Source organism: Stegodyphus dumicola, chromosome 8 (genome assembly GCF_044657685.1).
Source record: "Stegodyphus dumicola isolate Sdum_Otavi_A_Nest chromosome 8, ASM4465768v1".
NCBI classification, from domain to species: Eukaryota; Metazoa; Arthropoda; class Arachnida; order Araneae; family Eresidae; genus Stegodyphus; species Stegodyphus dumicola.
Window position 1 is genome coordinate 121,697,104 of NC_140775.1, and position 23,653 is coordinate 121,720,756.

At 32.4% G+C, this 23,653-nt stretch overlaps 1 protein-coding gene across 4 annotated transcripts in view; it reads left to right on the plus strand.

Annotated features, from left to right (window-relative positions):
* The first annotated feature begins 5,733 nt into the window (after positions 1-5,733).
* Positions 5,734-23,653, plus strand: part of LOC118192947 (uncharacterized) — a 30,513-nt gene continuing 12,593 nt past the window's right edge. Inside the window, exons 1-2 of one of the 4 annotated variants that reach the window (XM_085822336.1) lie at positions 5,734-5,806; positions 21,686-21,759. In XM_085822336.1, the coding sequence (XP_085678462.1) occupies positions 5,749-5,806; positions 21,686-21,759 (132 nt within the window). In that variant the 5' untranslated portion in view covers positions 5,734-5,748. Of the gene's footprint in view, positions 5,807-9,303; positions 9,514-14,509; positions 15,011-21,685; positions 21,760-23,653 lie in introns of those variants that run through there. The other 3 variants (XM_085822338.1, XM_085822339.1, XM_085822337.1) reach the window with 3 other exon arrangements.

The following is a 23,653-nucleotide window of genomic DNA, read 5'->3' on the forward strand; positions in this document are numbered from 1 at the left end:
AGACGAGAAAAGAAAAGACAAGGTGGAAGCCATTTTCTGTCAGAGAAAATATTATTAAACGAGCGAGGAAGGACGTCCGGTACACAGGAAATATTAAAGCTCCAAACAAGGAATGGCAAATTGGCAGTTAAATTACTTGTTAGGAAAATGTGAAAAGCTTCGAAAATAAAAATAATTGACTGAAATTTACTTCAAGGGAACATAACTTTTAACAAACAAAGAAAAATCATTTTGCGCTTTCTCCCCCCCCCCCCGTTATTAATTTGAAATACTGAGTTGTGTTTGGGAGTGGCAGTTTCTTACATTTCTTAACATTAAATTAAAGTTATGGGCAATTTCTTAACATTAAAAACAATGTTAATAAGAAACTGGAGACTGAACAAGCAAAGAACTGAATATTTAAATATCAAAAAATGATACCATATTTATTATTTATTTGCACCTTTCAATATAACTCTGTGTCTTAATTACCAAAAAACATATCAGAAGAAATATATAAGCTAAGTACGTTTTAAAGCTATCAGAATGTAGCTCGGTAAAATTTTATTGCATCTTCTTTATTGTATTTTTAGTTGTTAAATGATCTGTTTAATTTACTAAAAATATAAGGTGATTAATTCAAAATTAAAAGGGAATTGATGAATAAATGGAAAAACACTAAGAACAATAACTATGTATTTTCAGAAACAATATCCATATATATCCACTTCAAAAACTAACAAATTCTTAAATTTGTCCATTTCAGAAATGCAATAAAGTTGCTTCACAAACCAGGATGAACATTTTCTAGGTGCACATTCAGTATAACGTAAAAAACAACACATACAATATAAATTTTTATTACATATTTTCAGCAAAAACACTTTCGGGTAAACATTCTTAATTAATACACATTTTCCAACTCAAGTTTGAAAGTTTCTGAATGTTAACTATAATTTTGTGGAAACGAAAAAACTTAAATAAGAACACAAAAAATTTAAAAAGGTTTAAATTTTGGGTGAGCTCTGTACCTTATGTAAAACAAATATAACAGAGTTCATCTGCCAAGTAAAAAATAATATAACGGTTAAAATGCTAATAAGAACACTGCCTGTTCCAGCATTTAATTCAAATCATCAGAGATGGAATTTCTTAAGCGTGTTGAAAATGTTTACTCAAATTTAATTCTTGTTTTTTATAATAAGGGTATAGAAACTTGCTTTTAATTTTAAGTCTAAAATAACTTACATTATTAAAGTCTAAATTATCATGTTAGTTATACAACAATATTAATATCTATTACTTAAGCCTTTATAACTTTTATTTAAAAAAAAAACTTTTGTAAGTGAACAAAGGAAAACTAAGTAGATAGGCATTTTAGTATTACATGCTAGTACAAAATTAAGGCAGCTTAATTTAATGTAATTAATGCATGCATGTAAATCTGCACTCTATGATTATGTGCAACCTATGTGTCCTAGTAAGTAGGTAAGTAATGCAAGAAATCGTATAACTATTTTCAGACTCAAAATAGCTCTATGAAGAAAATTATAAATTTCATAATTTGGAAGGTTTAGTAATAAATATGCTTGAATTGTGCTTCAACGATGCAAAATCTGGCAAGATTATTTAAATACGGCAGAACACATGTGGACTATGTGCCTAAGGGAATGCTTTTGTTGACGGGAATTTCTGAAAGAAATTGGCTTGTACGCACGCGAATGTAGAATTCTTGAAAATTAATCTCTCTGCCGTTATCATATATGAAGTAGAACGGCTTCAGGCGAAACGTTGGCAATCGCCATAATTGAGTTCTTTCCTCATTAGTAAAAGAGCTAACGTTTTCTACCCTGTTTTACATTAAATTCCCCTCCCTTGTCTGTTGTTAATTTATTTCCAGAGCATATTCTGGAATGCTTTAGCAGAAAATTTTTTGAGCTGTTTTATGCATTTATTGACCGTGTATGAGTATAATTCCGTCATGCTGTGCGAAGAATACATTTTTTCAAAGCGAAATCAATGGTGACAAAATATAACATTTCCTTGATGTAACAAAATACACTTTAGGCAAAACTGACAAGCAAAAGACAAACATGCTGGAAAAGTGTCTCCAAAAGAAGAAACAAAATATTCTGTTACGTACAATAAAGAAGGCAGTATACAGATTGAGCTGTTTCTTGCTTTTTTCCTAAAGAAACATAAGATACGGCTTTATTTTTCAATAGCTTTGTCGCCCATTTTTGGTCGAGCTTAAAACAATGTAATTAAGTTTAATTATTCCGAATTATTCAGAATGGTAATATCCGAAACACATTGTTAGTAGTTTCCTATTTTTAAGCACAAAGAATAAAAAAAGTATTATAGCGGTAATTTTGATGGAGGAAGCAGCTCTAGTTTCACTGTCTAGTGATGAGTTAGCCGTTAACGTTTCTATTTATTGCTTAAAAAGAAAAACAAAAGCAAGTTTTCCTACATTACTTATCTGATTTCATAAAGCGGATGCTTAATTTTAGCAGGAAAGGAAGTGAAAAAAAATTGCACTGACAAAACAATATCCTCGTCGATTCGAATACGGAAACAATTTTCTTTCGGTTTTAGCGTATTAGGTGCGCCATCTATACAGAGTTATGTCAATTACTCATTGCTCATAGGATTCAATTTCCTGTTATGTTGAAGACGAAACTTTATCGTTGATGTTTAATTAGAATTGATTAATTTTTTTAATATTTTTTTTTTAATATTGTATATGGTGAATCAAAAGGAAAAAAAGTTCAAGTGTGGTAAAGAACGCTCAAAACAAATCCTGTGCAATTTTCTCTCCCAGTGTTATATTTTTCTATCCTTTTTTGTTCGGCCGTTGGCTGTTGTTGTTTCTAATTTACAGCCCATATAAAGACCATAGGGCTATGTAAAGTCCGCGTGAAGGGTCGGGCTGCTCCCCAATATCACGTCATATGCGTTAAAGATAAAGTTCTATTAATGAGAAAAATGCAATAGTTTGCATCGAAAATTTTCTATGCAGTGTTAATGAACATGACATGAAAATTCACTTGCTTGGATTGCCCGAAAAGAAACTGTTAAAATACAACGCTGCGTTGAGAAGGAAAAATAATGCAAGTCCGAAGAAAATTCATTTTGAGGCCGAATACAAAAATGATGATGACGATAATAAATCAAATATGAATGATTTTAAAGTAAAACTCGCAAATGATGATGTAAATACCTCTGATACTCTAACTGAAAAATTTGGAGGGGGAAAATAATGCTCTGAAACCTACATTTAAATACTGAAATTGAAAACAAAAATAAAAAAATTTAGAATGTTGTTCAGCAACAATAACAGAAAAAAAAAGTGGACGTCATCTAGAGAAAAAAAATGTATCTGAAATTCAAAATTAAAATTTTAAATAGCTAAATTTAAGAAACAAAGCTAGCTGAGTATTTTAGATAATTTATAATCGTATAAAAATATCCTCTCAAAAAGCTTCCTCCTTTTTGTAAAATGAAATAATTCTCTTTTGTAAGTTCTCTCTCTTGTAAAATGAAATAATTCTCTTTTAGATACTGTGAGTAAAGTTTTTTTTTCAAACTTAAGACTACGCTTCTGCATGCTAAACTTAATTAAATGTAATGTATGTCTACAGATGTGAGTATAAGTTAGAAAATTATTTTTTCAATATCCTTATTACATTGAATCGGAAGAGAAATACGCCAATGTAAAATTACTAGCCTAAAAAGTTAGGTTAGATTGAGTAAAATTATGGATTTCGACAGCAATCAAACATAAGTTCCTATCTTTAGCAGACGGAAAAAAGAATTGCCATCCTGTTTCAAAACTACGACAATCTAAGATTGCATTTTTGCCTAACTTTGAAAAGCTGTTATTGTAGCTATTTTAAAAAACATCATAAAATTTTTCCAGCTAGTATGCACATGAGGGAAAAACTAGACATAAATTCACAAAGGGAGAGAAGACTTCATGTTTTAAGAAAATGGAACTTTATTTTAAAAGTGTAGCGTATTTTTTATTATTTTAAAATTAATAAATAAGTATTATTAACTTTTTAACGTTTAATATATAATGTATACAGCAATGTAAAATGTATGTTGTCTTTGTCTTCTAAATTATACCTATTTTTCACTCACAGTGCATTTTAAAGCTGGTCCTTCAAATTTAAAACGATAATTTCTTTTCTATGGATTGCGTCTCCGCTTTTTTTTTTTTTTTTTTTTTTTTGTCAGTGTCAACATGATTACCGCGTTACTTGCTCCTCACTTCCTGTTTCAGAGGGAAAAGCTCTAACTAACCCTTCTCTTCAAGTCCTGGTCATTATCACCACACAGCACATATTTTCTCCACTACATTAGGTACTGTAGTCAGCAGTCATTTAAGCCAGCCATCATTCGCGCGGTATTCATGTAGCAAAGCAAGCTAAATGGAAATGGTGCGTGTATTTTGGGTGGAGAGGGAGATTACGTGACTGGAACCTTATGGAGCTATCACATTTAACGGCACGTGAGACTGGAAAACATTTTTATGCGAAACGAAACTCTCCCTCTCCTTACCATTCGAGCAGGGGTTCTCAAGACTTTTTGCCCCATACTTTCATTTTACCACTGCCAGAAGATCATTCCCCTTTATTTTACAAAACTCCAAAAGTAAATATATACATTTTCCTAGATATAGATTATTTTAACATGTTTTATCATTTAAACAACAAAAAGTGTAGAAAATAATGATAAATACCAAACTATGAATATACCCCCCCCTCTCCTAAAATAATTAAACTTTCGTCAGGGGGGGAATTCCTCTCTTTTTGAGAACCACTACATTAGACGGTTCCTAGCTGAGATTTCTTCCGTTGAAATCGGTGTCCCGGATACCTACGCCTGAATTTTTGAAACTGAAATGGAATTTGTTTTTAATTCTGTTTATTTATCTTTTGTTTTTAAGTTTTATATCTCATACTATTTCTCCAAAAAAATTGGTTTGGCATAAATCAACCAATCAGAAAACAAAAATTCTGAGAAATGTTCCTTTCGACGTGCTGTTGAGGGTAACTTGTAGTTGTTATACTTTTATTGTAGCTATCATTCTCATATTTACAACGCAATACGCGAGGGAGGACGGGGGAATAACCTTAAAGTTCCTATTTTAAAGTAACAGAAATAGACTATAGCAATCTTGATGAATCTGTTTGAATATTGTCAAATTTTAAATATTACCCACATACGAAATGCATATGATAAACATAGGGGATGTTGCTGCTGAATTTGTCTCTAAATTAAAACCAAGTCTGATATCATTTATATTAAAAGTTTTATAGTTATTAAAAACGTATTACAATTTTCAGGAATATCCTTCATTTGATTAATTGAAACACCTTTTAAATCAATATGTACACAAGGTTTAAGATATGATAATATCCAGTTTCTTTAACCTTAATATTGCAAACCGTAACTAGTCATGTTTGCCATAAATTACGACAGCCACTTTACAGAAATATTTATGAAGTTCGTTTTCTTTATAAAATAAATTTGAATGTATAATATTATCATCGCGTTTTTACATCGTATGTTTATAAAATCTCTCTTTAAAAGAATATAATATTCTCTTTTGTGAAAACCGTGAGATAATTGCACCTTGAAGGTAAAAATCCTAGATATCGAAATTCAAAGAACCAACAGCTGGTGTTTACAATGATTGAATACCAAGATTTTTCACGGATGATAGAAAAAGATTAGTTCCTAGTAATCTCCCACCACAAGATGTTTCGGAAAGTGTTTGCTGTTTTTCTAGTGCTGATAAAATGCACAAGCGGAAGAGGTAAGGAAAACCCGTATTTTTTGCAGTTCATTAAGCACAGCATGGAAACGTGCTCTGAATCTAAACATTCTTAATTTCTTACGCATCAGTGAGTTATGTAACACATGCGCAAATAAAATAAAACTACTTGTTTATCTGCTCTGGTAACTGCTTAAAAGAAGTTAGAGCTATGTAAAAATTTAATAGATTTGGAAAACCGTTTAATAATTCGATTTTTAAAATACTTTAGAACTATATTTTTTAACAATAAGAACAAAATATCATTTTTTAACGCCAATTTTTTTAAAAAATTCAGTTTTTTAGCCCAAAGGCTGTTAGCCCAAAAAGGCTATTAATTTCGTTTTGACATTTTATGTTGAAAACTTTGTCCGTTTCACTTTTCAAATTGCTGCTACCAAATATTATCACCCTGTGTTATATTTAGAGAAATTAAATACTGAAAAATCTGCATAAACGTGCGTATGTTTCTCGCATTGTGATGAAACAACGGTACCTAGAACCATCAAATTTTGAATAACGTAATCCTCTCAACGAACACGAATACTTGGAAGCCAGAATTTTCAATTTGTTTTATAATCTATTTCCTACTTTGTAAAACTTTTAAGAATTTTTAATAACAAACTCAACGATTTCAAAGCGAGCAATGGCAACACTGTGCGGAAAAAAATATTTTTATCTCCAGCGCGTGAGACTATCTATCGAAAATTCTAAAGGTATGCCGTTTTTAAATAATTTGTGATATTGCTGTTGAATTGAATTTTATGTGGTAAGTGTCAAGAACATGATATTTATTAAATAAAGGTAACACACAAAATGTTAAAAAAAACACCCTTTTGGGTATAATGTAAAAAAAATTTTTTTTTTTTTATTGTAACGTCATTAGCAAACCGTCAAATTATAAAAAAATTATTTTCACTTTTTTTTAAACTCTTCGCAGTGCTTACTGTTTTTATTTCAGATATTTTGTATCAGGATCAAATAAAAAGTAATGTCGTTTGGGGGAAACAGTAATTGCGAGCCAGGTACTCAGGTGATCTAGGGGGAAAAGTTTTCTACTTCTTCCAGGCTTCTTCTTCTTCTTCTTTTTTTTTTTTTTTTTTTTTTTCCATGTTAAATAAGTGCAGAAACATCTACGTACCTTTAGTTTGCATTAAAATACTGTCATAGTAAATTCGTTTTTTCAGTTTTGAACATTTCACTTTAAGTATCGATTTTGTGCTGTATATATCAACTTCATGGGGATAAGTTCTTAAGTTCTTAAACTAGTGGGTTTATCATAATTGTTTAGCTTAAAACTGTTTCAAAAGTTATTATTATCATTTGAAATTTTTATTAATTCAGAATATGATTTTTTAGTCCATTCTATTCTCTAGATTAAAATAGTATGCTGAAGTGTTCTTTTAAATTTCATTAAACACAATATTCAGCTGAAATGGTCATTTAACTATAACTTTGCATAGTACGAATCTTTAACTTACAGTAATGACAATGAAAACTTTAGATGAAGTTTAATGGATGACTGATGAACAGCAGTAAAAAACTACTTAAAATATTTCGTTTTCTATTCATCAACAAAGAACAAAATTAAACAACACTACTTTATTGATCAACATTAAAAAATTTGAAACTGCGTATTTTAAAACTTGAAAAAGTTTTTTTAGTTAAAACTTAAAAAAGTTAAAATTTTATCTTCAACGAACCACTTATATTTAAAGTGCTTCGACGAAGATAAAATTTTAAGTCCCTGTGTACAAGAAAACCTTTTATAACTGCAGTCAATCAGAAAAATTCTCAAAGCTAAATAAATAAAACAGAAAAATAAAAAAAAATAGTTTAACCCATAAATTGATGTTGCCCTTTTTAGCTGACAGTATAAATATTTTAAGTGCATTTTCATTGAATATTATCTACATTACAGTTTTGAAACAATTGTGTACTCATTCTTGATTTCATTTTATCATAAATATGCATCTACAAAATTTCAAAACTAATTTCTTAAAAAATTCCAGAAAAACCTTTCAAATTACAATTGAAAGTTGTTTACCACTAAGAACTTATTTAACTTGCTTTTTCTAAACTATCATCTGCTAACGGATCTAATTTTCTATCAATTTCCATCCACCTGCTGTCATGGGTTCGACCTATTTGCTGTTAACTCTGGTAACTATTAAAAGACCACTTTTAAGTATAGAATACATAGTAAAAAGGCATCTTGAGTCAACAAATTTTGTAAACAAGACAAGAAGCAGACGATAAAAAAAAGTTGACCAAACATGATAAACGATATCTTTTACAACAAACTAAAAATGTATAAAAATTGTCACGTTTATGCTCACGAATTCACGATTCTATTTTTTTTATATAAAAACAAAACATTTAATGAAGAGCTTATGTACATTATTTACATTATTGAAAGCACAATCATACATATATTATAAATTTTCCCATCATAGGGCCAAAATTCGTTTATCAAGAACCATTACCGCTATGCGGCCAAGAACAGATCATTTCAAGGCGTCGCCCTCAAGCTTAACTAAAAAGAGTATTACATTCCTTTTCTGCCGCCAGTCACGTGACCTAGTCGGCGACAGACGATAAAAAATAAAAGAAAAAATGAATCCATCGGAGGGAAAAAGAAATAATTTCAACAAACTTCCCCCCGATGAAGAATAGGTTCATCATAAATTTAACTAACTATTACAATATTACTATAACAATAAGAAACAAATAAAAATTACTTACATATACAGGTCACATTATATCAATAATTTCTTAACACCAAGAAAAAAAAGTTTTTTTGAAACTATAGAAAAAACAAAACATTTAAATTAACATTTCTCAAGATCACCACAAATCATTAAACCAAGGAAAATAATAATGAATAAATGAAAACATTATGAAAAAGAACATTTTTTTTTATCATCAGTTTATCAGTCATTCAGTCCAATTTTTTTTTTTACCAGTCACTGATTATTGCAATTACTGATATCATCAATTTCTAAATTGTACAATAGCTGCACTGGACGTTTGATTACCGAATTGCCAGTTTTCACTTCACACGATCTGATCATTCCATCTCTACCAATAAAGGTTTTGGTTATTCTTCCTAATTTCCACCAGCTTCTAGGTAAATTTTCATCATGAACAAGTACTATATCATTTACGTTGAATGCAGATGGTTTCTTCTGACCGGTATCATGAGCAGATCTCAAGCACAGGAGATATTCTTTTTTCCATCTGTTCCAAAAGTGATTTATTAGATTTTCTCGTGTACGGAAACGTTTTAACATAAATTCTCTGGAACCTGGTAAATTCAAGTCATTCCTCCTTACAGCTGGCAAACTCAAGAGTCGTTTACCAATCAACAGGTGGGCTGGAGTAAGTGCGGAGGGCTCTTCAAGATCAGAAAAGACGTATGTGGAAAAATCCCCCAAATGATTTATGTATCGCCGTTAGAGGGCGCTTCGATTCTGAAAAGGAATGTTAGTTTTTAGTTTGCGACGTAGTTAGTTAGCAGTGAACCTTCGATGCAACGAAAGTTGCTTTGTAAATAAAATGATTATTTTTGTAGATTGTTGAAATATTTCCCTTCATTTAGAATTAGAACCACCTTTCGCAATATGGCGCATCGGTGCCGAGAACCTTTGGCCAATTTAGAAGTTTGTGTTTTTTAATTTTGGATATCATTTTATGCGAAGACAGCCAAGGTAAGCCTGTATTTTCTATTTTTATATAATATGGAAGATCTTATTGCTAAACTGAAATCGAAACGAAAGGTATTGAGGACCGGAGTGTCCAAGATATTAAAGAAAATTGAAACCGAACTGAATAAAGATGATAGTAGTATAAATGTAAATGTATTAGAAGAAATTTTAGACCAGTTAAACGAAAAATCAAAATCCTTGAGTAATTTAGACGCTGAAATAGAACGAGAATTAAAAGTCGAAGAAGACGAATTTGAACTTGAAATCTCATCCGCTTTGGAATATGAAGAGAAAATTCAAGTGTGGCAGTTTAGAGGAAAGAAAAAGTTGAAAGTGTTGAAAAATTCGGACAATGCAAATAGAGACATTTCTAATGAAACCGTTACAGAATCCCAAAACGAAAGTAACAAATTCACTCGTCTTCCAAAATTAACGATCTCTAAATTTTATGGTGATTCTTCGGATTGGTTAGAATTCATAGGTCAGTTCGAAAATGCGATTGATAAAAATCCGAATTTATCAAAAATAGAAAAATTAATTTACTTAAAAAGCTTTCTTGGTGGCTCAGCCGCCAAAGCTATTTCTGGTTTCGCTCTCATCGAAAATAATTACGAAGCTGCTCTTGAACTGTTACGTTCCAGATTTGGTCAAAAGAACATCTTAATTAATTCGCATTTAGGACAACTCTTAAGTACTTCACCTGTTAGAAATCCTAATGATATAAACGGATTAAGAAAACTTTTAGATCACGCCGAAGTACAGATAAGAAATCTTGAAGCATTAAAAATAGACTCTGATACCTACGGAAATCTCTTAACGCCTTTAATTTTGAAATTACTTCCTAATGAATTCGTTCTTGATTATAGCCGAAAAATTAAAGACGAAAATTGGGATTTAAAAGGTTTGTTAACCTTTTTGAGGAACGAAGTATTCAGTAGAGAACGCGCGGCTTCTGTTAATTATAATTCTAGAGAAAAATATTCGCGATTGGAAAAGCATTTGCCCTTCAAACATAAACATTCTCCAGCCATAACGAGCAAGCCGTCTACAGTTGAGTTATTAGCGGCGTCATCCGAATCGCAGTGTCTGTTCTGCGGGAACACAAATCATAAATCTGCGGATTGCGAAGTTTTAAGTGTAGAAAAGAAAAAGGAGATCTTAAAAAGTGAATCGCGGTGTTTTTTATGTTTATGTCGGTATCACCGGATCCAAAATTGTAAACAAAAAATAAACTGTGCCTTCTGCTTTAATAAACACTCGAAAGCCATTTGTTATTCATTCCATCAGAAAAAAGATAATGAAAAACCTAAAAAGAAAACGTCGGATTCGAGCGTTATTTCCGCTGTTTCGTCATATAATTCCGATGAAAATAGATCTAATAAAATATTATTACAAACGGCTTCTGCATTGATTCGAAATAATGATAAATCTGAAAATGTCAGAATTCTTTTTGATAATGGCTCAATGAGATCTTTCATAACCAAAGATGTATCTACTAAAATGGAACTTCCGATTGTTAGAAAAGAATCACTTTCTGTTTATTCCTTTGGTGATAAAAGTGCGTTAGAAAAAACCTTTAATGTTGTTAGAGCAAAACTAGAAAATGTAAACGATCCTAATCTTAATATATATATTGAGCTTCTTGAAACCGAAAATATATCCAATACTGTTATCTCTCCTCCAGATTTGAATTTTGCTAAGAAAAATAAAATTTTACAAAATCTACAATTAGCAGATTGTTGTAGAAAAAGTGACAAAATTGATATTCTCATAGGGGTAGATTTCTACTATTCTATAATTACTGGTAAAATTAAAAGAATTTCAAGAAATGTAGTAGCCACAGAATCTTTATTTGGGTGGTGTTTGCAGGGTAAAGTAAATAATGATCATAGTGAATTATTAACTATGAAAGTAATTGTAAATGAAAACTTGATATCAGATCAGTTACAACAGTTTTGGAAGCTAGAAAACTTGGGTTTGGAAAGTGATACTCAAAACGACAAAACGGTTGATTTAGAAATTATGAAATCTTTCGAATCTGATATCAGGTATAAGAACTGCAGATACCAAGTAAAATTACCTTCGAAACCGAATTCAAAACATTTAATGGAAGATAATAGGGATATAGCACTTAAAAGATTTAAGAAATTGAGTAACAAATTTAAAATTGATAACTCTTTGTTTGTTCAATACACAGAGGTTTTAAATGATTACGAGTTAAAACATATTATTGAACCAGTTCAAGAAGAAAATCAAAATGATAAAACCCTATTTTATTTACCTCATAGAGCAGTCATCAGAAATGATAGAGCAACAAGCAAACTAAGAATAGTTTATGATGCTTCAGCCCATAAACCAAAAACACTCTCTCTAAATGACTGTTTATACACTGGTCCGAACCTATATCCTGATATTTTTGATTTATTGATAAAATTTAGACAAAATTCGATAGCCTTTACAGAGGACATTACACAAGCATTCTTACAGATAGAGTTAAATGAAGAAGACAGGGACGTTACACGATTCTTTTGGAAAGATGATCCTAATGATAACAATGAGAGTTTGAAAATCTTTAGATTTACAAGAGTTTTGTTTGGAGTAAAATCTAGGCCCTTTCTTCTCGCTGCTACTATTAAGCATCACCTTAAAAAATATTCAGAAATATATCCTGAAACAGTAGAACTCTTAAACAACTGCCTGTATGTTGATGACATTATTGGTGGTCACCAAAATTTAGAACAAGCCTGAAAACAAGTTTAGAAATTGTGAACATTTTTAATGAAGCTAGCATGTCACTACATAAGTGGCATACTAATTCCAAAGAACTCAAAGATATTTGGCATCGCAAAGAATTTTCGATGCAAGAATCTCCTGAAGTTATCCCAATTAAAGTGTTAGGAATTAACTGGGATACGGATAATGATAATTTTTATTTTGACACTCAGCACTTGACAAATTTCATTTCCTCGTCAATCAACTCAAAACGTTTTCTATTGCAAACCGCAGGCCGTATTTTTGATCCTGTCGGATTTTAAGCCCTTTCACTATAAGAATAAAGTATCTGATTCAGGAAATCTGGTCTGCCAAAATTGATTGGGACGATGAACTGCCACCTGATCTTAGTTATAAATGGAAAGCCTGGTACGAAGAAATTGAAGAACTGAACCACCTCAGAATTCCCCGCTACTATTTAGAAGGAATATTAGATGCAGATGTGAAACAAATAGAACTCCATAGCTTTTCTGATGCTAGTTTGAAAGCTTATGGTTGCGTGGTATATCTGAGAATAGTTTTGAACAATGGAACTTTTCAAACAGTTTTTGTTGCTTCCAAGAGTAGAGTTGCACCTCTGAAATCCCTTACACTTCCTAGATTGGAGCTTTTGGGTGCGCTTTTATCCGCTAGATTGAGTGATAAAATAGCAAAATCTTTAAAATACGAAGTAATCCTCTTCCACTGGACTGATTCTCAAATAACGTATTTTTGGATTCAGGGATCTCCCGAAAGATTTAAATCTTTCATCAAAAACAGAGTTTATGAAATTCAGAAACTAACTGAAAGCAATAATTGGCATTATTGCCGTGGGAAAGATAACCCCTCCGACATCATATCACGAGGAACTACTGTTGCTAATTTAAGAAATTGTTCACTTTGGTGGTTTGGACCAGAATGGTTGCAAAACAAACGTATAGACTGGCCAGTTCAACCGAAGTTTAACGTGGGAAACGATAAGCAACTAGAACTCCGTGGTAAGATATCTGTTTATGACGTTGTTGTGAAAAGAGATGATCAACTATTGGATATAACAAAATTCAGTAATGTGCTGAAATATCTCAGAATTATGGCATGGGTTAGGCGTTTCGTTGCTAAGGCAAGAAAACTGCCTGCTAATAGTGGAACATTAAGTGCTTCTGAAATTCAGGACACTGAAATTTTTTGTGTTCGTAAAGCCCAGATGGATTTCTTCACACCTGAAATTAAGGCTCTTCAATCTAACAAGTCAATTTCTCCAAGCTCTGATATATTCAGCTTGGCACCGTTTCTTGATGAAAATAAAATTCTCCGAATTAAGGGAAGATTAGAAGAAACCGAATATACAGTTGACGAGAAGCATCCAGTTCTTCTTCCTAAAGATTCCAAATTTACTGAATTAATTGTAAAAAGGGAACATAATAACGTTCTGCATGCGGGAGTTGCAGCAACTTTAGCCAAACTAAGACAGAAATTTTGGATTCGTAAAGGCCGTCAGTTGGTAAAAAAAGTCTTAGGGAACTGTTTAATTTGTCGGAAATACGCAGTAAAACCAGCGAAACAAATGACAGCTCAGTTACCTAAAGATCGAATTGTTGAAACTCCACCTTTCTATGTTACAGGCGTGGATTTCACAGGTCCAGTTTACATCAGGTCTGGAAACGAAATTCAGAAATCATACATCGTATTGTTTACGTGCGCTGTTACACGAGCGTTACATCTAGAACTCATTTCCAATATGTCTGCAAACAAATTCATTTTGGCTCTCAGACGTTTCATTTCGAGAAGAGGAAACTGTCGCACCTTTTATTCAGATAACGCGAAAACTTTCAAATATGCTGCCAAAGATTTACAGTATTTTTACAGCATAATTAAAAATACAGAGTTTCAAAATTTTCTAGCAAATGAAGGCTTGACTTGGAAATTTATCGTCGAGCTTGCTCCATGGTGGGGAGCTTTTTATGAACGCCTTATGAAAACCATAAAGGAACCGTTGAAAAAGATATTAGGCAGAGCTCAATTGAATTTTGAAGAATTTATGACTGTGTTGACAGAGGTCGAAAATATTGTGAATAAACGTCTTTGACCTACGTTTACAACGATTTACATGAACGTGAACCGCTTGCACCGGCTGATTTTCTATTGATCGGACATAAGGATGAATATCCATACAACTTTGCGGAGATCCTGAATAACTCTCCAACAAGAAAGAGTCTAATAAAACGAAAAGAATATCAGACAACACTTATAAAACAGTTCTGGAAAAAATGGAAAAATCAGTATCTCCTTGAGTTAAGAAATGCTCACTTCTTCGGTACACCAGAAGCCAAGAAAAATCTTAAAATTGGTGATATAGTTTTACTTGAAGGAACAACTAAATCTAAGTTCCTCTGGGATTTAGGTCGAGTAATTCAAGTCTTCAAAGGACGTGATGGTCTTGTACGATCATGTGTGGTAAAAACTAAAAAAGGGGACCTTAAGAGACCTGTGCAATTGATATACCCCCTTGAACTATCAGACTGAAAATGAACTAAATTTGTAACCTTTTAATTTTACTTCTTGTATTTCATATTCACTAACATTAATTTTAGATAATTAGTTTAGTTATTACTAATAATTTACTGTTTGTAATTTGAATTAATATTTACGTATTGAGTAACATTTGAGTTGATGCAGTTAACTATATTTGTTTATTTTATAGAATTTCCTTTTGCAGTTTATATTTACATCAGTTGAATGTATTTGATATGTAAGTTGCTTTCTTATGTTTTATTATTTGTATGCTGAAATAGTGATAATTTTTGCAGAAATTATCAGGTGGGGAGTGTGGAAAAATCCCCCAAATGATTTATGTATCGCCGTTAGAGGGCGCTTCGCCTCTGAAAAGGAATGTTAGTTTTTAGTTTGCGACGTAGTTAGTTAGCAGTGAACCTTCGATGCAACGAAAGTTGCTTTGTAAATAAAATGATTATTTTTGTAGATTGTTGAAATATTTCACTTCATTTAGAATTAGAACCACCTTTCGCAATAACGTATGTTAATGGACGCGAGTTTATCATCGCTTCTATTTCAAGCAAAAGCGTTTCTAATTCACTTTGAGTCAAAGATGATTTCCCAATGTTCTTTCTTAAACTAGTTTTTACACTGCGAACTAAACGTTCATAAAAACCGCCCCACCAGGCAGCACGTTCCACAATGTATTTCCATGTGATTCCATGCGAAGCATAAAATTTTTTAACTTCAGGGTGGTTAATCACTTTCCACATTTGCTTTAATTCAAGTTCGGCTCTTTTAAATGTTCTAGCATTGTCCGAGTACACAGTGGAACACAAACCTCTTCGGGATACGAACCTGCGGAACGCAAGTAAAAATTCTTCAGTGCTCATGCCTTTTACGAGCTCAAGGTGAATAGCTCTTGTAGTAGCGCAAGTAAACAATAAAATGTAGTATTTGTTGTCATTTCTTTTACATACAAAGGACCTGCAAAATCGAGTCCACAAATTGCGAAAGGCGGAGATTCATTAACTCTATCCGCTGGAAGAGGTGCAGTGATTTGTTGTCCAGGACGTACATTATATTTTTTGCATATTAAGCATTTACTCAGGATTGATTTGACGTATTGTTTTCTTCTTAAGAGCCAGAATTTTTCACGTATATGCACTAGAGTATCCGATACACCCGCATGATAAACCTTTTCATGAGCGTCTCGTACTACTAATTCACTTAATTTATGTTTTGAAGGGATTACTATTGGATGTTTGTTGTTAAATAGTAGGTTTGACTTTTGTAACCGACCTCGTACCAAAAGTAGACCTTCATCTGATAATATGGGATTTAATTCGAACAATTTTGAATCTTTTGGAATATGCTTGTTTTCTCTTAGAGACTTTATAACTTCAGGAAAACTATCTTCTTGAGCTTGTTTTAACCAAAAGGTTTCAGATTTACTGATTTCTTCTGCTGAAATTTCCGCAAAATTTCTATTTTCCCTTTTTACTTTTAAATTTGATATAAATCTGAAAATCCAAACAGTCACACGATAAAGGTTTTTCAAGGAACTAAATTTTGTCAAATTCATGAGTGGAACATTTTCAGCTTTGTCTGTTTTGATCAAACACGCTAGGATAGCTTCCGATTTTCGAGATTCTTCTGATACATCATGTAATTTTGACGTCGATAGTTTGGGTTTTGGCCATTGACTTTCAGGTAACGAAAGAAATGCAGGGCCATGCCACCATTTCGAAGAATCTATCAGTTCTTTTGCAGAACAACCCTTTGTTATTAGATCTGCAGGGTTGAGTTTTCCTTCGCAATGTCTCCATGAACAAGGATCTGAAATTTCATGTATTTCTGAAATTCTATTAGCAATGAAAGGTTTCCATCTTTTAGCTGTACCTTTAATCCAATGTAGAACTATTTCCGAATCTGACCATAAAATGACATTTGAAATATGTAGAATATTTTTCAGGTAGTTGGCAACCCTAGCACCCACCAGTGCTCCCATCAATTCAAGGCGGGGAAGCGTTAATTTCTTTAATGGTGCAACACGTGATTTTGCCAAAACAAATGTAGTTTCAAATTTATCTTCATCAGTTCTGTATCTCAAGTATGCGACTGAGCCATACGCATTCGGATTAGCGTCACTAAAAATGTGTAACTGAACAGTGTCCCTGTCTAAATTTGGTACATGAAAATAATATCTGGGAATTTTCAACATTTTAAGTTCTTTTATTTCAGAGAGCCATATTTTCCAGTCATTTTCGAGTTCTCCAGAAAAGATCTCATCCCAAGGTACCCCTTGAAGCCATAGCTGTTGCAATAAACATTTAATTAGAATTACAAAGGGTGCGATAAATCCAGATGGGTCAAAAATTTTGGCTGCTATTTTTAATACATTACGTTTGGTACATTCAGTGTTTATAGAGGACAGTAAGGGTGTTAATTCTAGTCCTAAGACATCTTCATTGTTCCATATTAAACCTAGTATACTTTTAAGGATGTACATGGAGTGTCACTATTGAGAGAGATTAACTTTTCCTCAAGCCATTTCTGCTTAAGCTCTAGGGAATTGGTTTCGAATTTTCTTAGATTTAGACCTCCTTCAGCAAGAATTTTAACAGATTCATTTGATAGATTAAGCGCTTCTTCAACAGTTGTCGCTCCAGAAAATAGGTCATCCACGTAAAGATTTGAGTTAAGCATTTCAAAAGTCTTAAAGTTAGAATTCTTGTACTTATCAATGTGATGTTTTATTGTGCAGGCAAGGATGAAAGGACTACAAGTTACACCAAAGGTTGCTCTTGTTATTTTGTAAGAAATTACACTCTCTTTTCTATCAAGGTTTTTAAAATAAAGAAATCTTAGATAATCTCTGTCTTCTTCTGCGATTGATATTTGAAGGAATGCCTTTTCGATATCTGCCGAAAAGGCGATCCTATTTTCGCGGAATTTCAAAATAACGTCCAAAACATTTGGATTTAGATTTGGCCCTGGATGAAGACAATCATTGAGAGAAAGAGCATCATTTGATTTTGAAGAAGCATCGTAAACGATGCGTACCTTTGTTGTTGTTTTGTCGTCTCTAATTACAGGATGGTGAGGCATATAATAAGAATTAAGTGTCGAGCTGTTTTCAGGGCATACTTCTACAATTCCTAAATGTTCTTGTTCCCTGAGAATATTGTTGTATTCTTCAAATAACATTTCATTACACTTAAATTTATTTTCTAGGCTAGCAAATCTTCTTTTAGCCACTTCAAGATTATTTCTCAATAAATCGTGAGATTTGCTCCATAGTAACCTTGCCTCATAACGACCATTTTTAAATTTCAAATTATTTTGAAAGTCATTTATGATTTCTAACTCACTAGAATTCTTTTCGTTATTCTCAACAATACCCATGACTTCTAAATCCCAAAATTTCTTCAGTTCATCATTTTCACTCTCAACTGATACACTAAAACAATTTATTTTTCTATTTTTTGATTCTATCTGCCCCTGAATAGTATGTCTGAAAATAGTTTCTGAAATGTATAAATGTTTTCCAATTTTTCCTACAATACCTAATTGAATTTGCCATAAAAAGTCTGACCCTAGTAAAATAGTTATTTCCCGTTCATGCCCTGTATCAGCAGGATTAAATCCTCTCATTTTCAAGCGTTGAATCAAACCTTTGTCTGGAATTTTGACTGTAGCGCCAATTATTTTTTCAACTACCAAGGCTTCAATATTTATGGTATTGCTTGGTTGCGAAACATTTTGTAATTCAAGAGAAACTACGCCAAATGATGATTCTTGTGGTTTTCGTCCGCCAAATGAATATACTAATAAATTTTCTTTTCTAATAGGCTTTAAATTCAGTTTTCTTACTAAATTTTCTTTTATAAAGCATTTTTCTGAACCACTATCACACAAAACCCTTGCATGGATTTTGTTTTCACCACCAGAGACACATACAATACAAGTTTGGAGTAATGTAGAAATAGTTTTATTTTTCTGTTCAGAAACGCAAGATACTAAGGTTGTGGATTTATCTGCGTTAATATTTTCAGGACTTTCTGATTTATTACAGAACAGCTCATTGTGAAATTTATTACCACATTTCGAACATGGGGTTGATTTACTTTTACAGTTAGAAGACAGGTGTGATTTTAAGAACACTTGTAACAGCGTCCTCCCTTCTTCAATTTAAAACGTTTCTCTTGGTCTGTATACCTTTTACAACCCAAGCTTGTATGATCCGAAGAGTCACAAAATACACAAAATATTTTTATAGAAGTGTTCAAGGCAGCAGCCGGAGGAACACTTTTCGTAGAAGAAAAGTTCTGATTATATTTTTGTTTGGAATTAAAATTAGTGTAAGTGCCATGTATTTTATTACTGGAAGAATTATTTACTAATATTGTGGCCTCACGGGCACGTAAATCTTCTCTTATAAATTCCAATAGGTCATTGACCTTATACTCATTTTCTGTATTATTTTTCTTATGAAATTCTAGAACCATGTTTTCTGGTAACAATTTTAACAGTATAGGCAAAAGTAGATGCCCGTATGAACCTGTTGTTACCCCCATTGACTTGAGATTTCTGATATGTACGAGTATTTCACATTTATCATACAGATGTCTAAGTCCCCTTATATTATTTGATGATTTTACTGGCTCTAAGTTCAAAATTTTATTTATATGACAGTTTATGATTGTATCATGCCTACCATATCTTTCGTTTAACAATTTTAGGCATTCATCATAATTTTCATCAGTGAGATCAAACCCTGATACAACATTATATGCAGTACCTGTCAAAAGAGATTTCAGGTATTGAAATTTACTTATTTTTAACAAAGAATCATTGTTATCCACAGCATTCTTGAAACAGTTAATAAATTCTAAATAAGTACTGGGATCACCAGAGAATTTTTCAATATTTAATTTCTGCAACTTAACTGCCGCAACAAATTTACTTTCGATTACAGGAGTTACAGGTACATTCTGCTTTACATTTTCTTAACCTATTCTTAATTTTGGATTTCATACTCAAAATTTTATGAGAGTATTCTTCAACCGATTTTAATTCTTTTTCATATTCAGCTTTATCTTCAATCAATTTATCTATCTCTTTATCAATTTCATTTAAAGAATTTTCTTTTTCTGACAAAATATCCTGACACTCTAACAAGGAATCTGTGTCAGTTCTTTCAATCGCTGCTACCAGCAAATCTTCTGCTTTATTTATTTGTTTAGTGATTGCAGATCTGATAGCAGCTCTTTTCGACTTTAATTTGTCTATATTTTCCATATTTCAAGTAATGGAATATAACCTTATAAAATTCAACAAATAATTGTAACAAAAATTAAAGTACAGTATTTCAATATTTTAAGCACTTCCTTTAAAAACAATATATTTATAGTCCACAAATTTCCTTCGATTAAGATAAATTATTTTTTTAAGCATCAATGAAGTATTATTCTTTCAAGTAATATTTCAATAAAACAACATAAATATTCAATACTTTTATTCAACTCAATCATTATTTTTCAATGTTGAATACTTCAAGAATGAAAGAAAATGCCTTACCTGATATTTTCAGGTATCCTTCCATTATTCCAGCATAGAACTATATTCAACTATATTCAGTTTCGATTTTAAAGTATCTAAAGGTCCGGGAATTTCGGCACCAAAAATATGTGTATAAAAATTGTCACGTTTATGCTCACGAATTCACGATTCTATTTTTTTTATATAAAAACAAAACATTTAATGAAGAGCTTATGTACATTATTTACATTATTGAAAGCACAATCATACATATATTATAAATTTTCCCATCATAGGGCCAAAATTCGTTTATCAAGAACAATTACCGCTATGCGGCCAAGAACAGATCATTTCAAGGCGTCGCCCTCAAGCTTAACTAAAAAGAGTATTACATTCCTTTTCTGCCGCCAGTCACGTGACCTAGTCGGCGACAGACGATAAAAAATAAAAGAAAAAATGAATCCATCGGAGGGAAAAAGAAATAATTTCAACAAAAAAAGACCCGACGTTAAGTTATCCAAAACTAAAACTACTAGTTAAGGAAGAAGTTTGTACCCAAACTGTAAGAAATGGCCTTAAGGTGTTTGTTTATAAAGGACGATCAGCTAGAAAAGATTATTACGTGTCTGAAGTGAATAGAAAGAGGAGGCTATCATTTGCGGAAAAGGATGGAAACAAGCTCCTAGACTTTGGAGAAAAAGTTGTATTTAACAAGTATAACTTATTTAAAGCAGATGACAATTTGAAGACAGCCAAATAAATACATTCATTTGAGAAATCTCCGAACAACTTCTGGACCATAAGGTGTATAATAACATCTTAAAAAGAAATTTATATGCTATTATTGCTCAATTAATGGTATTATCGACAGATTTTGCGTTCATGCAGGATAATGATCTAAAGCACTACTAAAAGTATCTGAAACACCCACAGATAAAAATCCAATTGAACATTTATGAGGAGAATTAAGTCGAAGGATCAGAAATAAAGATACTACAAACAAGAAACTAAAACAACATTTAGAGGAAGAACGGTATAAAATACAAAGTGACTGCACTAAAAAAATAGTTGTAAGCATGCCACCAATACTGAAGGCTAATATCAAGTCTAACAGACATCCTATAAAATACTAAACTATGACATAAATCTTTTTTTATTCTTCTTTTGGACACACGTCGAATAATCTAAAATGTTTTTGCTTTTTTATGGTAGCATAAATTTATCTAATTTCTTTGGAGATGTGCCTGAGGCATATCTTCGATCTTTAATTTTCCCACTGCACAAATATAATTTCTAGTTCCCTGTTTAATGTTTTTAATGACGCATTGTTTAGATAATAAAACGAAGGTCGAATACTTTTTGGAGTAATCGTTATGTTTTCTTACAGTGTACCTAGGAGATCTACCGATGGAGAACCCAGACCTTTTTGGAGGAGACATACTAGGAATCGATGATATTAATGTATGTGGTAATACTGAAGTTTTATTTTTTTAGAAAATATGAAATACAACATATGATCGGGTTATACATTTTTGTATTCAAAGTAATAGATGTCACTCAGCTCAACAAAGTGGTGGAAAAGCTGTATAATTACATAAGCAAAAATTACCTTCTTGTCTCTAAAGAAATAAATAATTTACAAAATTAAACACAAATTTAACTAAATGCAGGAATAAATTTATTCTAAATATCTAGAACTAAAATTTTAGTTCAGAAACTATAGATGATATATCAACTTGGAAGACAAACAACAAAAATCAGCGTTATATTGTGAAATTTTCGCAGGACTACTTTCGATGGTTTTACCGAACTATCATCCTCAGCTGTAAAAGCGCAAATGAACGAGATAAGATATAGTGATTAGATAAGATAAGATAAGAAAGACTTGACAGGAGTCAAGCTACTGGCGCCATCTGTTGATGAAACCAGAACTAAAATATAATTTCTTTAAAGGCTGAAGCAAAGATGGATTGGAATTAGGATCGTTAACTATAACAGAAAGATTTTTTTGAATGAGGCATTTCTCATTCATCTCAAAGGCAGCGGTTACTCCGGTGGAGTTAGACAAAGTCTATTATTTGTTAGGAAATAAAACCGTGCAGTTTATAGAGGAAATTAGGGGACGACCAGTTATGTTGAGAAGTTGTGAAAACCAGTAGTCCGGCGCCAGTGAGCAAGAGTTTAGAGAGAGTGGGCGCGGAAGACTTGGAGCCCGGATCGGAAGAGGAAGTGTTAGGAAGTGAAAGTGTTGTGAATAAGGAGATTTAGGAAGAAGGGAAGTTAACAAGTAATACAGAGGACTCCATTGAAATTCCAGTCATCAGTTCAGAAAAAAGGTCTATCCTTTCGGATATTTCTCCAGCAGATTTCTTGGAAGCACAAAAGGCATGAGCTAGTTTAGCAACCCTGTGGAAGAAAGGGGAAAGCGAAAGAGTAAAAGAGCTTAGAATTGTAAAGGGCAGGCTAGTCAGAGTGGCAGGTTCAAAGAAAGGAGAAGATAAGCTTCAGGTCCGTGTGCCTTTTGTTTTTAGAAAAGGGATCTTGAAGTTATCGCTGGTTATTTAGGGGTAACAAAAACCAAGTTCTGAGACACTATTTCTGGACTAAATTTTACCGAGAAATTGAAGAATTTGTGAAGAAGTGTGATATTTGTCAGCATGTAGGTCACAATAGAAATAAAAAAGAAAGCCCCGATGAAGACTGTGCCCGTTATATTAGAAATATATAGCAGATTAAATATCGACGCAGTAGAACTTCTGATCTCTAGTTGACGTGAAAATAAATACTTAATTACGTAATTTTGTGTTACTTCCAAATATCCAGATGCCATTCCTGTGCAGAATTTAAGCTCTAAGTGTGTAATTCAAGCCTTAATACAAATCTTTTCTACATCAGGTTACTTTAAAGAGATTCAATGTGATTTGGGTAGATCGTTTACTAGTGAACTTACATCTGAGTTTTTTAGTAAGTTCGGGATGAAGGTGTATCATTCTTCGGTGTGTCATCATTCTCAAAGCAATTATGTTGAAAGGTTTCACTCCACCTTGAAAAGGGTATTGAAAGCTTTGTGTTTGAAAAGCGGGAAGGGCTGGGAAGAGTGTTTGCCCTGTGCTTTGTTCGCCCTTAGAACTGTTTTGCCCTTAGAACCATGAGAGCACAGGTTTTAGTGAGTTAGTAGACGAAAAAATTTGAAAACGTCCCAAACGATCCTGTTTACACCCCACTGTGGTCTAGTATGTTTTAGACTTTCGTGGATCGTTTTTTAGACTTTCGTGGAGACTTGGTGAATAGATCAAAAAAGTGTCAGGAGTTGGCGTTGGAGAAAGAGTGTCAGAGTAAAAGGAGACTGTTATGA